Genomic DNA, 15860 nt, shown 5'->3' with positions numbered 1-15860 from the left:
TCTCTCTCTCTCTCTCTCTCTCTCTCTCTCTCTCTCTCTCTCTCTCTCTCTCTCTCTCTCTCTCTCTCTCTCTCTCTCTCTCTCTCTCTCTCTCTCTCTCTCTCTCTCTCTCTCTCTCTCTCTCTCTCTCTCTCTCTCTCTCTCTCTCTCTCTCTCTCTCTCTCTCTCTCTCTCTCTCTCTCTCTCTCTCTCTCTCTCTCTCTCTCTCTCTCTCTCTCTCTCTCTCTCTCTCTCTCTCTCTCTCTCTCTCTCTCTCTCTCTCTCTCTCTCTCTCTCTCTCTCTCTCTCTCTCTCTCTCTCTCTCTCTCTCTCTCTCTCTCTCTCTCTCTCTCTCTCTCTCTCTCTCTCTCTCTCTCTCTCTCTCTCTCTCTCTCTCTCTCTCTCTCTCTCTCTCTCTCTCTCTCTCTCTCTCTCTCTCTCTCTCTCTCTCTCTCTCTCTCTCTCTCTCTCTCTCTCTCTCTCTCTCTCTCTCTCTCTCTCTCTCTCTCTCTCTCTCTTTCTCTCTCTCTCTCTCTCTCTCTCTCTCTCTCTCTCTCTCGCTACCTTTCTACGGTTGATATATGTATATTAATAAGATTTAATTGACTCCAACAGAACCTCGGTTAGACAAAAATCGATAAGGCCCAGGAACGAGCTGCGACGTCCCTGGATCAAAGCCAAGATGGCGCTGTCCGTTTCAAACAGCCAGTGGCGTCGCAACCATTTTTCTTGTCCTGGCCCAACCTTTTATCACGACTCTACGACACTACTGATAATCTTCGCTTCTTGACACGAGGATTCGATCTCGCTAATATCGCGCGCCACTCTCTGATCTTCTCTTTTGTGTAGTGTATATTTGTGTATAATTTGTGTATATAAGTCGTGGCAAATTTCATCGTCAGGACTCATCGTTCTCTCTCCCCTTTCGAACCTCCCTCCTCGTGATACCTCTACGATATTAATTTGTTACGCTCTGCAGACTATAGGCTACTTAGGTGTGTACCATTATAGCGTTTCTATGTTTCTGTCTGTTCGTGTGTGTATGTGTGTGTGTGTGCGTGTGGGTGAGTGAGTAGAAGTGTTTCTCTTATAATCTTATTATCTTACACGACACTAGCGCATCTTAACAACACAACAGACCAGCCCTACGAAAAAAGATGCCCCTCTCTCTGAGTGCTCTCTGGTTAGATCGGTTCGTTCTACGTCGCCTGCGGGCGCGTTTCTTGAAGAAAAAAAAAGGAATGCTCGGTGATCAGGAACTAATCGTCGACCGGACCTAAACACGAGCCTGAACCACGCGACGAGCTCGCTCTACTTATCGCTCTGTGATCTGTTTTCTTTTTTTTTTTGTTCTTTTTCTTTATATATTTTTATCGCTTAAACGGAGTCAAAGAATCGCGATTCGTCGCGCGATGGAACCGCTCTCTGCCGGAGCAATCCCGAACCAGCGAAAATATACCAGCTCGCGAAACACATGCGCGTGCCTTTCTAATTAGCGATATGTTCAACGGTCCTTCATCCACCCTCGTCAATGATACTTAACGACGGCGCGTTTTGTCTCCTCCTCAGCCTTACTTATACGATTAAGAATCTACGCAATCCTAAGCACCTATCAGCTAAGAAAACCTGCATCTGAATGTCTCTGCGTTTTTCTGTGTTATCTATTTGTGTATTGTTCCTGTACGTGTATGTATGCGTATGTTTACGTGTCTTTATGTGTTTATACGTGTGATTAATACTTATTATATATAATATATATCGTGTGTTGAACATACAAATTATAAAAATACCACCTGCAACGACAGTGCGCCGCTCCGCCACGTGTGGGCAGTCGCGTCGCGAGCCAGCCGTATTGTACACGTCCGAATCCAGCTCTCTCTGGATACTTTGAATACTGAAAGGGATTTTCTTTCTATTTTTTTTAGAAAAGTCAGAACGAAACAAAAGGAGGATGGTGTGTCGTGTCTGGACCACGAGGACGGCGACACGTGGCGGAGGAGACATCGAGAAATAATCGTCCCCTGTCCCTAAATCGATCCGACAATAATCGGCTCGCGTGTTTGGATCGGCCCCGGGGCAGAGGGCGCGAGTGTAGCACCTCGCGAAAGCTGCAAAGGGTCCCGTGACAATTAGCCTTAAACGACTAATCTGGCTTGGTACGCGCGCTACTTTCAAAGTCGACCTCCCTCGTTCTCGCTTCGATCGTGTACTCCATTTCCTTTATTTTTTTCTTTTTTTTTTTTTAGTTTTTAAATCTTCATTTGATCGGATCCTTCATCGACGAAGCTTTTTAGTTATTTTGTTTCAGCGCGTTCGAGACAGATTCTCGCGACGGTTAAAAGGTAGATGTGATATAATATTTATATATATATCTATATATATATATAGAACGTAATTTTTTCTCTTCTGTCAGCACACACACATGCGAATTCTGCGTGCATGCGTGTGGTTATTTGCGGGTCATATAACGCGCGAGGCTCGCGGCCAGAGTGCGTCACCCTTGTAAAATATATCATATATATATAGATTTATGTGTATATAGAATATACCTTAATGCTCGAAAAATTGTTCTTAACTCTGTACAAGAACCCAATCGGCCCTTTTTCTTGCTTCTCACCGAGCCCCTACGTTTCCTTTTTTTCTTTTTCGTTAAAAACCTAGTCTCTCCCTCCTCCCTTCTTGAATAACATACACCTATCACGCAAAACACACGCTTCCTGTGTCTCTCCTCTCTCCTTTTCTCTCAATATAAGATCGATCCTGGCTTTCTCCTTATCTCTGGCCTCGTGAAAGCCAGCAGTGTATGATTACTTTCTTAATATTTTCTCTTTCAAACACAACCCTCCTTTTCGCTGTTTCGCAGCCCTAATCCTTTTTTATCTTCGTGTATTTAGTATCTTTTGTATCTTTTTTCAAGTGTGTGTGTGTGTGTGTGTGTGTGTGTGTGTGTGTGTGTGTGTGTGTGTGTGTGTGTGTGTGTGTGTGTGTGTGTGTGTGTGTGTGTGTGTGTGTGTGTGTGTGTGTGTGTGTGTGTGTGTGTGTGTGTGTGTGTGTGTGTGTGTGTGTGTGTGTGTGTGTGTGTGTGTGTGTGTGTGTGTGTGTGTGTGTGTGTGTGTGTGTGTGTGTGTGTGTGTGTGTGTGTGTGTGTGTGTGTGTGTGTGTGTGTGTGTGTGTGTGTGTGTGTGTGTGTGTGTGTGTGTGTGTGTGTGTGTGTGTGTGTGTGTGTGTGTGTGTGTGTGTGTGTGTGTGTGTGTGTGTGTGTGTGTGTGTGTGTGTGTGTGTGTGTGTGTGTGTGTGTGTGTGTGTGTGTGTGTGTGTGTGTGTGTGTGTGTGTGTGTGTGTGTGTGTGTGTGTGTGTGTGTGTGTGTGTGTGTGTGTGTGTGTGTGTGTGTGTGTGTGTGTGTGTGTGTGTGTGTGTGTGTGTGTGTGTGTGTGTGTGTGTGTGTGTGTGTATGCATGTATGGAGATAACAAATCGTGTCGATCTGTACGCTGTTCGGAAATAGTCTTAGAGACGGTCTGTCAAGAAAAATAGAAGTGCACCGCACACGATTGTTAGGTCGTGTTTTGTATATGCGCTTCGCAGAGGAAGCTTCATTCCTTCGTTTCCCAGGTAAGATCCAGAGGTTGGCCAGTCAATGGCGTCGCGGTAATGGGACCAGCGACTGACCACACACTCAGCGAGGATCATCATCATCGCTTGTTATCATCATCAGTCGTACACTGAGCCGGGTATCCAAAAGGGGACTAGGGCGTAGGGCTGGTACCACTGCCGGTTGCATATTTGTGACTCTTGTTAGATGTTGCTCTTGGAAAATGACACTCTCAGGTGGTTGGATTCGCTCAGCTGGTAGTTGTGCATTTTCTGAAAAAAAAAACGGAACAGTTTGGGTTAGCATGATTTTTAAATAAAATAAGTTAACACATTTAATACCGCATAGACTATCGGTGGTCCGCGGTGGACTTTTCATTTAGACTATTGTAGTTTGTGTAAAAGAAAAATCGATCGTAAAATGCTTCAGAATATAATCAGTCGATGTATAACGGTGATATATTATGCAATTATAATACTACTCACGGTCCATACGATTCGAATGAAGAGTCAAAACGAAAATGGTTCGTTCACCATTTAACGTGTTAAGTAGGCCATTTGAAAAGACTCGTAAAGGTAATATCGAAGCTTCAGGTGATAATATTCTTAATATTCAACGTAATAATATTATCGACAAAGCTGAAGGTACTAGTAACGTCACATTTAACAATAAATAACTGGTTGGCTTCGATGAAGAAACATGTATGAAACACGTGGAAAATGACGAACAATTATTATTTTATAACGAGTTTTGAAACATTGTAATTTCGCACAAACTTAACATAGATTTGTTATGTATAATTTCGCGCAATTGTATCAGAGGCGAACATCAGGCACCAGTGACTAAACTAATTACGCCACTGATGAATTTTCATCGAATAAACAATAATAAATGAGCTATACATTCACAAGCAACATCGTCAACATGAAACAAAACGAAATCTGCAAGTATATTCGAGCGAACTATTAAATTAATCAACTTTCGAGTTCTAGATTTTACATTTTAGAGTCCAATGGAAACGTTAGAGTAGAACGAAATAAAAAATTTCAAATATTAAATCCTCGACAACAATCTAAGCTTGTAGCGAATTTAAAAAAAGGCAATTAAAACTTACGATCAAAGCAGCTACGGCGTCGTCCATGCTGGGCATCTGTATGAGCGCCATTTTTCTGTCTTTTGGGAAAAACTTGAACGCCTTCACGGTGAAGCCATTTTTAGTGAACGCATCCCTGATCTCGTCTTCAGTCACAGTTGTACTAAACACGTGCCAAAAATATTTCACTGTCTTATATAATATTACAATTATATTTATTAACATGCGATACTATATATTGAATTATTTAATAGCGCATATTTATACGTAATATTCTAATATTTTATTATCAATTCTAGGTACATAATATTCTAACTATCAAATATCGGAAGATTGAATTATCCAATATAGAAATATTAAAGAATCTGATTTAAAAAAATTAATTATGTAGCGTTATATTTCGTATCATACATTATCTTTCAATTACAGAAAAACAAGGATGAATTTGGAAACAATTTACTTACGGAATATTCGATAAATGCAGAGTGGAGCTCGGTGGATAGATATTCTGATAGTTCTTAGAGCCCGGTTTCTTGAACCGATGAAGAGGACTATTGGTATAATCTTTCGTCAATCCAGCGTCTGGTTGGCCCTCCTTTGGTAACTGTACCGTCTGATGTTTGCTCAGCATTACCTTGATCTGCTTGCCAAATACTCGCAATTTGTCCATGTGTGTCAATGCTGTGATTTTAAACAAATTATCAATACATTTCTCACCGCTTCCATTTTAGTATAATCTCAAATTTTGTAAATTTTCGTTTTTAAGAAATTATACCAATCATTAAAGTATTCTCCAAAAAAAGATATATTCGTTACAACGTTACGCGTACGTTTCATTTTTAATTTATAAACATCGTAATTCTTTATTTTCAACAGTTTAATAATTTTCGATACTACGTAAATTATTAAAGAAAAATTACCTAAGTGCGCCTGATGCGGTTCGGCCATTTGAATCAGTGCCGAGTCCTTCTTGTTGTAGAGAATCTTCACACGCTGAACATCCCCGTAAACGCCTACATGCACAACACGCAACACATCATTTTAATCAGTCCGATCTCGTTATCAAATTACGAGCGTCTAATCATTATCGAGTCGAAGACGAAACGGGACAATAATATAATAATAATCGGTAATAATAATCGATCGAGAACGGGGTACGATCGGACAAGATCTGGGACATGCAAATAGGCAACCGATTCAGCCACCGATTTTATTCAAAGCTTGTGCTAAATGTTTCTCATAAAATTTTATCTGTATGCAAGTTTGTCTTATCTTTTTACACAGAAGTTTTATAAAAATTCGAGTTCTACGGTAGTCTCATACCAATCATAGTTCTATAGAAGTTTTATAAAAATTCTATAAAAATAAAATTTATAAATTTTTACTTTGAAGAACGAAACTCTTTCAGGCTGGGCTGTATTAAAAATTATATAAAATGGCTGAACCGTTTGGCCCGCGAGAAGTGAGCTCCTATGGAGATATTACGATAAAATAAGCGAAAGCTTATGTAATATTAAAAAAGGTGTCTGGAACTGATATTAATAAAATATTAATGAAACAATTTAGAAGAGATGCTTGGAAATAGAGAACGTGAAAAAAACGGTGTTGCTGATGAGAATCGAACAATGATCATGGGGGTCGTGGTGGGTGGGCGGGGGTGAAAATATCGATGAATGAGATTGCGAATAAGAACAGTTATAGCGAATAAATAAAATAATAAAATAATAAATCAATAGAATTAAAGATCGGTAAGAGACGAATAAAAATAAATAAAATAATACCAAGAAAATTCACAGAGGTGAGTAAAATAATAAAAATAAAATTAAAATTAAAAAAAACAATAAAAGGAAAGAATAAAATAAAAATCATAAGTACACGTGACGAGGAGAGTGATATAATGATTTAAATTTTCCACAAAAATATTTTTTCTCAAAAGACCAGCAAAAAGATAAAAATGTCAGAAATTAACAAAATAATCATGACGTACGATCGATGATTATAGACTATATACATATATATTCTCTGTTCGTGTTCCCATGTATCACATATGTAAGAAAATTTTGTAAAAAAAAAAAAAAAAAAAACAGATAAATAAATGAACAAAGGAAAATATTGCTATTAATATTTAATTTTATTTGTTCACTCTCCAAAAATGCTCACAGTTACTACTGATCCATGTAAAAACACGTCTAAGGAATGTCACTGTGTAAAGTGTGTTTGTGTGTTGCGTATGTGTCAATGTGTTCCGCGAGTGTTTTAAAAAAAAAAAAAAAAAAAAAAACAGATAAATAAATGAACAAAGGAAAATATTGCTATTAATATTTAATTTTATTTGTTCACTCTCCAAAAATGCTCACAGTTACTACTGATCCATGTAAAAACACGTCTAAGGAATGTCACTGTGTAAAGTGTGTTTGTGTGTTGCGTATGTGTCAATGTGTTCCGCGAGTGTAAATACAATAATTAATAATGTAATATAATTAATAATATAAATGTGGAGACGTACCAAACAGGGTAAAGAGAGCGTCAGGCGTGACCATCTACACAGAGAACAGACAGAGTCCAGTCAGTAGTCAGCGAGTATAATAGGATTCAAATGTATAGTGTTGGCACGCGCACAAGTTTCGCTGGCCTCACGTGTATACGGGCCACTTTTGGACCTTACAGATCTTCCAGATCATTTACTGACTTTGAAGAATATACCTGACCAAATCGTGTCACTATGACGAATCTTTATAAAAACATAAAATCTCAAATGTAAATACAATTTGGAAAAATTGTAGAAATTTTACTTCAGAATTTTTGGAAAATTTTCTGAATTCTAATTTGAATTTTCATTGAAGTGGATTCTTATCGAACTCAAGTTTTGTCTAATTTGGATTTTTAGCGAATTTAATTACTACCGAAATCAATCTCCATTTCATTCAATTCTTATATACTTCGATTTTTATAAAATCCAGTTTTCAATTTACAATGGCATACATTTTTTCCAATTCAAACATATAATATAATTCTACAACTTTTATGTAATTATTTTCGGTACTTTCAGAAATGCAAACTTTTTATCAAAATAATTTTTAACTCCGTAGATCATCTTCTGGCAATTTAGAGAATAAAAAGTAAAAAATATGAAATTCTTTCTATCTTCTGACTGAATTTCAAGGAGCATCCAAAAATTTCACGAATTAGAAGGAAAAGAAATTTTCTAAAAGAATCTCGAAATCACAGTGACCACAATTTGTATATATAAAAAAAAAAGCAGATACAGAATGAAAGTCAGCGAAAGGGCTGGAATTTCTTTTTACAGTCGATTTTTCTGCGGTCGCAATCGAAAGAGGAGAGAACAGGAGAGAACAGAGAGAGACACAGAAAGACTTAGAGAAGCAGAGAAACAGCGGGACCTTCTCGTCAATATGAATCCCTCGCGGTTCTTATCGTTTCTCGATATAGTGATATCACGTGGGGTTAAAGAGAAAAAAAAAACATTTAAAGGAAGAATATCGTAAAAATATGTATATGGATAGACCACACTATTGTCACAGAGGTCACACAGTTAAAAAAGCATGTTTTTCGAACTAATTCACGGAATAACGTGTTACATTATGTTACATATAGTTTTTTGTATTTTTTGAAAAAGTAATGTTTTTCACCTGTGTCACTTTTGAAACAAAAGGGCGATATGTATTCAATCATCCACAAAAGTTTTCGTGCACCCTGTAGGAAGGCTATTTTTATTCCAATAAAATACTAAAAAAAATTGCATTACAAATATCGTTGTAATATGTTATATTCTATCATTAATAAATGTTAAGAAATGCGAATAACAAGGAAAAATATTGGACGACGTTGTACTACGTTTTGTATAAATAAAAATTGCCTTTTTCAAGGTACAAAAAAGTTTGCGTGGTAGACTGTATTTATATATAAAAGAGAGAGGATGATAGACATAGTAAAAAAAACACTTGATCGTTTGCTCGCCAGAGGGAAAAGACACTCGGTTTGGAAGCTTGTGCGCGCGGCGCAACGATAGTAGTACACATAGTTATAGTACAGTAGTGACAATAGTTGCAGCTGCGAAGTGTGACGTTGACATACAGTTTCTTTGTAAGGCGCCTTTCATTTCCACGAAATGAATTTAGATGTTGAGGGAACCATGATAAAATAGAAATTCGAAACTTTGCAAAGTTAAAATTTCTAGATTAGTATTTTCAATGTAAAACTGTACTAAAACCCTCATTTCTCGTATTTATCTTAACATTTACGATTTCCGCATAATTTTCAGAAAGAAAAGACGCCTCGCCGGAAATAACGTTGCGATTAACAACGCCACGAATTACTCAGGACAGAGGATGATAACGTTCGGAACGATATCTATATATGTATTTCGAAAATATGAGGGGTAGTGGGGGGTAAAAAGGTAAGATAAGAAGGGACGTGACGTAAAGAGGGCACATACGCATCGAGAACTCGATTTATTTTACTTGTCGAACCCAATACTCTGTTCGAAGATTAACAAAAATTTATTTAGAAATAAAAACGATCGCTTATAAATGCAAAAATATATTCGATTACATTTGAAGATACATTCAGAAACGATCGACAAGGAAAATTCGAGTACAGGGATGGAGAAACTGCTAGAGTTGCCTACGTAGCACTACATTATAATTATATCGTTGTATTTAGGTAAATTTTTAGTAGATAAGTACATACCTAAGCCATTTTCGTGTACATAGGCAGACGCTGAGAGAAACGAAGAATGTAAAAAGAAAATGTCTTCTCTTTTAATCTCGATGTAATTAAAAATTAAATTTGAAAATCAATTTGAATTGAATTTTAAAAATCAAAAAATAAAATTTATTTTCACTATATCATTATATCTATTTAGTGTATTACTTGTATTAAAAGAATGAAATTGAGCAAAGGAAATATATTTCGAGCTTATTGAGAAAAGTTATAAAAAATAATTTACCAATGACTACAAATTTGTGTATCGTGGAATCACGTTATCAATTGCAATTCGTTTGTAGAGAAATCTAATGGTCCATTTCTCTCAGCGTTAAGTGAAAATCATCCTAATTGAAAGCGTACAGCACGTCGATCACAATTTGCGTATTTTATTAATGTTTATTTTGCTCAATGTGTGACAACGTTCTATACGCTTCAGCGGTGTTCCCTTGACAAGGCGCGAAGAAAAATTCTATCCCGTTAATTCAATGAAATTTCGTGAAAATATAAGAAAAAAAGAAAAGCAATAATAAAGATTCAGCAAAATCTTTTTTATTTATATTGGACGTGCCAATAATCGCTATTTAATTCTACACTTTAATCAAAATGATCATTAATTTATGTATATAACAAATTATGAATAATTTTCTCGATAAAATTAAAAGAATAAATATTCACACATTACAGTATGAATAATAATATTAAATTATAAATCATAATTCTCTGCAATAGTATGAAATGAAGGAATATTCACATACTTTAACGAGCTTCGCAATATTTTACGAGCAATACGAAATTAATCACCAATTAAAAGAAAAAAAAAGGAAACAAATTTTCGTTCCTTACGCTCCTTGATATCTTAATTCTTCCTATTGTAATTTTTCTTCGTGCCTCTTCTTGGATCTCCATGTCCTCGACCACGTCACAGAACAATTTCATCGAGTACCATGAAAAACCACTCACCTCTTCGTTGAGATTGCTGACGAGCAGGACCGCGGAAGTTTGCGCGTTTGTAGGAACGCGTACTCCAAGGCCAGCTGCACCCAGAGGGAACCCACCTAAGCCAGCCAATCCGCCGGTAGGTGGGACCCCGTTGTATGGGCCCGCTAAGGGCGAGGGTAGACCGTGCATGGCCGCAAAGGGCGTGGGCAGCACACCCGGTGCCCCTGCAATGGACTCTACTTCAGGAAATTTACAAGCTATAGTTAGCATCGTTTCTCTAATTGGAATTTGTGGCGGTGGACCAATGGTGGGTGTACTAGCGGAAGAATCGACTTGATGGTGAGGGAACTCGAGGTCACGCGAGACAGAATCGAATGGACCTATACCTGAGCTGACGAAATTACTCCAATACTTATGGATACTTTTTATGAATAAATTTGACTCGCCATGTTATAAGACTCGACTATCGAGGCTTGGAACAAATATAGAAATAGACGTAGATACAACAATTTTTTAAATCATTATTGTGGAATTTATCTGAAGTTTATTTCACGTACAAACATGTGCCTTTCGAGAAATTTGTCTGTTTGGTAAATTCGGGAAATTTGAGTACGAATAATGGAGTATTGTATTGAAAGAACACAAAACATCTTGCTTTCGTTTGATACCAAGCCACAAATGACAATTTAGGGAAAATTTGAATAATATTAATTTGTATTCAGTATGTTATTACGCAAGATATAGGATGCACAGAGCAAAATTAAAATATCCCGAAAGTAAATGAAAAATAGTAAACGCTGGAGTCTGTCAATTTTTTGAAATTTCACGTGCCAAGTCGATTCTTTCGTCAAACGAAAATTTTTTTTTATGTATTTGTGGGACTCTGTGGGATGCGATATAGGGAATCTTTCGATTTCGCAAGTTTTCAACGTTGAAAATTGTTTAAATTTTAAAATAATTCGAAATTGTTCAAATCGAAGGATTACCTGTACTTCTCTCATAATAAAATAGAATTTCAACAAGAAGCAAATTCAGGAGGTAAAACTACGTTAGTTGATACAACATTAACAAAATTCTTTAGGCATCTCAACGTGATCTGACAAAGAAGCTCTTAAATCTGAAACCTTCCTAGGTACTTTCATATAACTTACATCAGACTGCACAATTTAGAAACTTAGCGAACAATCCCTTTAAACTTCAACAATTTCACACCTTCACTGTCTTTTAACGCTCAAAATCTTTTAACTCAACTATTTAAATCCTCATAGTATCATCTGCATAGTATTTCTAATAAAAATCTTCCAACACACTCCAAATTCCAATCGCCTCTATAGTGCAAAAAGAAACAAATTATTACAAGTTTCAAAACGAACCCTCATTTATACTACTATGATGAAAAAATGAATCCAATAAAATCCAAGAAGAAATACAATGAAACAACAAAACAATTGAGAATGTAGGAGCAGGAGGAAAGATCGATGATAGGTAATCGTCAGGCTGTATCGATCAGCAGTGGCGTTGCAGCGTAATTAATTAATTTACCCCAGGAAATAATACTGTCTAACCGCGTGCAATTCGATCCCCCACGGAAATGAAACTGAAAACGAGCGGCAAATTGGAAACGGACCGATCGACTCGATATAACAATTTATCATAAACCGCGGGCGAGACACGCTATTAATATAATTAATTCTAATGGACTGGACCGTTCTGGGTACACGGAACTAATTGATCGATCGATTTTTATGGGTTCCCTTGACGATCGATGTCGTGTGACAACTTTATTAGAGCACTGGGTGTACATAGGGATGCATAACATGTAATGCGTTATTGGTTTTTTTATGGTTATCGATTGTTTTCGATTTTCGAATTTTGATAACGTCGTTTCAAGCTATTTAATTTCTATATTCTCTAACGTTCGAACTTCTCAAAGTTTAAGATTCCAAATTTCATGATCCCGGACATTCAAAAAAGTAACAGTAAAAATAATCTAATGTACTGATACTTTATATAACTAGTTTTATCTCCTGAATATTAAATTAATTATAATAGAAATCAAACATAAAAAGTACTTAATAATTAATTGCATTTCAAAGAAATAAAGAAAACAAAAATAATAGAAAAGCTGTATCAAAAGATGTCATGAATTAAAAGCAAACTGTTAAAAATAACAATATCAAAAAAAAAAAAAAAATAAAACAAATTGAAATTTAAATAAAGCAACTTATTTTACCACTTTGTTTTTATTTTTCTACGAAATTCCGAATTATTCCAAGCAGCGTATCCATGAACTATCTTTCTTACTATTTTCATAAAAATTCTATAAAAATTCACGGTTCTCACCGGGTATTCTTGCACGGGGCTGCGATCCAGCGCCCATTAACAACTGTGGAAGAAGCTCGCCGCCCAAAGCAAGAGAAGCCGCGTCCAAATTCGCGTCACCAGTTGGCAGAGAAGGATTGGTATAATCTCTCGACTTGTCATTGTTATACTTCACGTTCAAGTTCTGCATCTTGCTATAGTCGATGCGCAACGTGCAACAGGAATTATAGATGTTCTGACCCTCCAGCGACTGAAACAGAAATGAATAATAAAAATGTTAGCTGGAATATTAGATCTTATGAAAGGTGTAGGGAATCGAATAATGAGACTACCAATATGTGTAATCGTCAGTGTATTTAAAACAGATCTTGTCGCGAAACGGTATCTATACAGTCGTTTAATCACAGTTTATATTGACTCGTTTGCGATCACGTTTGCTTATTTATAATCGTCAGAAGAAGGTCGAAAGATAGAAATTCGTCTTGTTTTACGGCTACGTGTAGCGGCAGCATTGTTTTGCCCGGAGTTCATAGCTCTTTACAATACCTGTGACCTAACGGTCTTGATACTCCGAAGCAAAACAACAACATGATTTGAAGCAAATTCTAACTCTTGTGCAGCTACATCACCCCCCAACCATTGATAACGTTTTATTGCCTTTGCAGAGAAAGTCCCCGCGTGTAATTTTTTGTGATGCCTACCCGAAACCTGCCTGTTATATACAGCTATGGTCAGCATTTAGCCCCCTGAGTATCTCATATTGAATTTAATTTTTTACAATTTCTCATTTATAGTATTGATTAAGTTGAGAATTACACGAGATTATATTAAAGAATTACACGATGAAACAGAACCAATGGCTTGATATTAAGCGAGACACGTAGAATTAGCACGCGTAGTTAAATAAACTTCAAGAACAGATTTCCAACCATAATCGCAGCCCATACTTCGTGTAATTGTAGAGCTAACTCCCAGTGCTGTCGGACTCTACCAGCATCCACCAATTACACTAATTAGACCCTCCTACCCTTATTCGAATTACCACAAAACACAAAATCCAGTCAAGCCTTGCCTCCAGTGGAAACCGATATTCCGCCGAAATGATTCGAGGGAAACCACGTTTGCCCCGTTCGCGTTCATTTTTCACTTTTAATAAAACTAAATGCAACACACTAAATAAAACAAATTTTAGCCAATCTCATCCAAATAATATCGAACCACAAGCCTGATATCAATATGATTATTACCTAATCGTTGGAAACAGATGGACAAAAGACTGTCTCCTTAAATACCAACCTACGCAACTCTGATATCTAACAATTTTTATATCTTTCGCTCTTTCTACTCGCTCTATTCCCTCTGAATACCCTAGGAACAATTAAACCAACCTAAATAATACTTGACAAGTGTATCACGAGTACGGTCATCGCCTAATGCTTCGAAATAAAGGTATAAGTTGGCGAAAAGGATGGTCAGAGGAGTAGATCCATGCCACGGAGAATAGCTGGACGTAGGCTAACCGGTAATTATGTATGAAATTCATTAGCCCGTGTAAATATGGCCGGCGGAGAGATACAGCGAAGCGTGTACACGCGTGCATGCTGCAACAATGCACACGCAGGTCAAACACCATGGCCTCCGTCGAGCAGGGTTTGCTCTAGTCTACGCCTACGCGGAGAGTCGAACGCGTGCATACGTAATTAGACTGCGTCTTTCCAGCCCTGCAACTGCATTAGACCAGCTAGCTAACATTGTTATTAATAGGGCTGAAACGCGTTGAAAGGGCTAGCTTGCTGTTATCGTTATCCCTGCCTTGGCTCTATCCTAACTTGCCCGAATCATTATGGAAACAATGATTTCGGGATCTAATGAGTCGTTGGCTTGATGAGCGCGGACTTTGGAATTTTGGAATTTTAACGTCACGCGTTGTTTAATATTTTTTCCTTGCCACAGTTGATTGGCGTCATGTTGGCGTTAATATTCTAGTACTTATGGGAGTTATTTCTTCCTATCGGTTTGAGATAGGTTTGTATCAGTTTGATGTTGATTGCGAGCTTGATGCGTTGAAACCTTGGTATGCAATATTCTTTGTTGTACTACTGTTGTTGTAATCCATTAATGCCTGTTGTACTCACAGAAATACACCATCTGATATATACCATCATAGTAATTCCACAATGGGCAAACATCGAATGAACCTTAATAGGACAATATCTTGTCACGCAAGGAATAACGAGAGACAAAAAGTTCCGTTTAACCCTATTATTACTCGTTTTTGTAAATATATGAATTTGTATAAATGTCGCAGTCTACTCATCACCAATCCGTCCGCTTCCAAATACATTCACCGATGTTTGTTCTATAAACACAATTACGTTAATTTGCATTAATTCGACAGCAGAAGAATTAGTTTCGATTATTGGTATGGCCGGGCTAGCAAAAGCGCGTCGCGTTTAATTAATTGGCTGCGCGACAGGATAAATTTCATACTGATTAGTCGGTCGGAAGGAAAATCGGGCAGAAAAATTCAATTGAAAAATATTCCGAGACTCTTGAACGCGAACGCGGAACTGCGCATAATACCAGACGCAATATTCCACGTCCTTCCCCCTTTTTTTATCGTTTCTTTTTCTCTTTCTGTATGCCATCACACGGCGTAGCGAAATGGCAGGCTTCTATGACGTACAAAGAATACGTAATCTGGGTTAACAAAGTTGGTCGGATATCTGCAATGAAATTATTTTAATATCGTGCCCTGTCGCTCGAACGAATGGTATTAAGCTTTGAAAATAGTTTGGAAACTGAAAGGAGGGGGGAAACTTTCCGAAAGAGGCTCGATGTGCTGTTTTTTATTTCGTCGTTCCTCTTTCTCTCGGGCAGGGTAGATTTCGAGATGCGATTGTGGAGAATAACGACCCTATATATAATGGTGTAACGTATAACACTAAAATTAATACACTAAATTATACGTTATAACAACATAATAATTTATATATCGTATAGCAATATAATATTCATCGTTTATTGGAATAAATTTGTGTACAAGAGTAAGAATAAAAACACTAATGCACATAAAACACAGTGCTAATTTTGTAACAAAATCTTCATTTCTGATAAAGAAGGTTATACGGATGATAGCAGATGATCTTCTAATTTCTGTAGGGAAATACTGGAAGGTGAAACACTTTTTTGATTACAATTGTATAG

The 15860-nt window shown here is 37.1% G+C and overlaps 1 protein-coding gene across 17 annotated transcripts in view; it reads right to left on the bottom strand.

The window, feature by feature from the left end:
• Window positions 1-3374: 3374 nt before the first annotated feature.
• Window positions 3375-15860, bottom strand: part of LOC100745429 (polypyrimidine tract-binding protein 2) — a 423740-nt gene continuing 411254 nt past the window's right edge. For 15 of the 17 annotated variants that reach the window (XM_033322433.1, XM_024369659.2, XM_033322434.1 and 12 more), the window contains 7 exons: window positions 12675-12903; window positions 10353-10570; window positions 7171-7204; window positions 5585-5677; window positions 5129-5345; window positions 4686-4827; window positions 3375-3843 (listed from right to left, as the gene is read on the bottom strand). In XM_033322433.1, coding sequence (XP_033178324.1) covers window positions 3775-3843; window positions 4686-4827; window positions 5129-5345; window positions 5585-5677; window positions 7171-7204; window positions 10353-10570; window positions 12675-12903 — 1002 coding nt within the window. In that variant the 3' untranslated portion in view covers window positions 3375-3774. The remainder of the gene's footprint in view (window positions 3844-4685; window positions 4828-5128; window positions 5346-5584; window positions 5678-7170; window positions 7205-10352; window positions 10571-12674; window positions 12904-15860) is intronic. The other 2 variants (XM_033322437.1, XM_033322436.1) reach the window with 2 other exon arrangements.

This window comes from Bombus impatiens, unplaced genomic scaffold (assembly GCF_000188095.3).
Source record: "Bombus impatiens unplaced genomic scaffold, BIMP_2.2 scf_0637, whole genome shotgun sequence".
In the NCBI taxonomy this organism is placed as follows: domain Eukaryota; kingdom Metazoa; phylum Arthropoda; class Insecta; order Hymenoptera; family Apidae; genus Bombus; species Bombus impatiens.
Note: the sequence above shows the minus strand (reverse complement) of the source record. Positions and strands in the feature narration are given on the sequence as shown.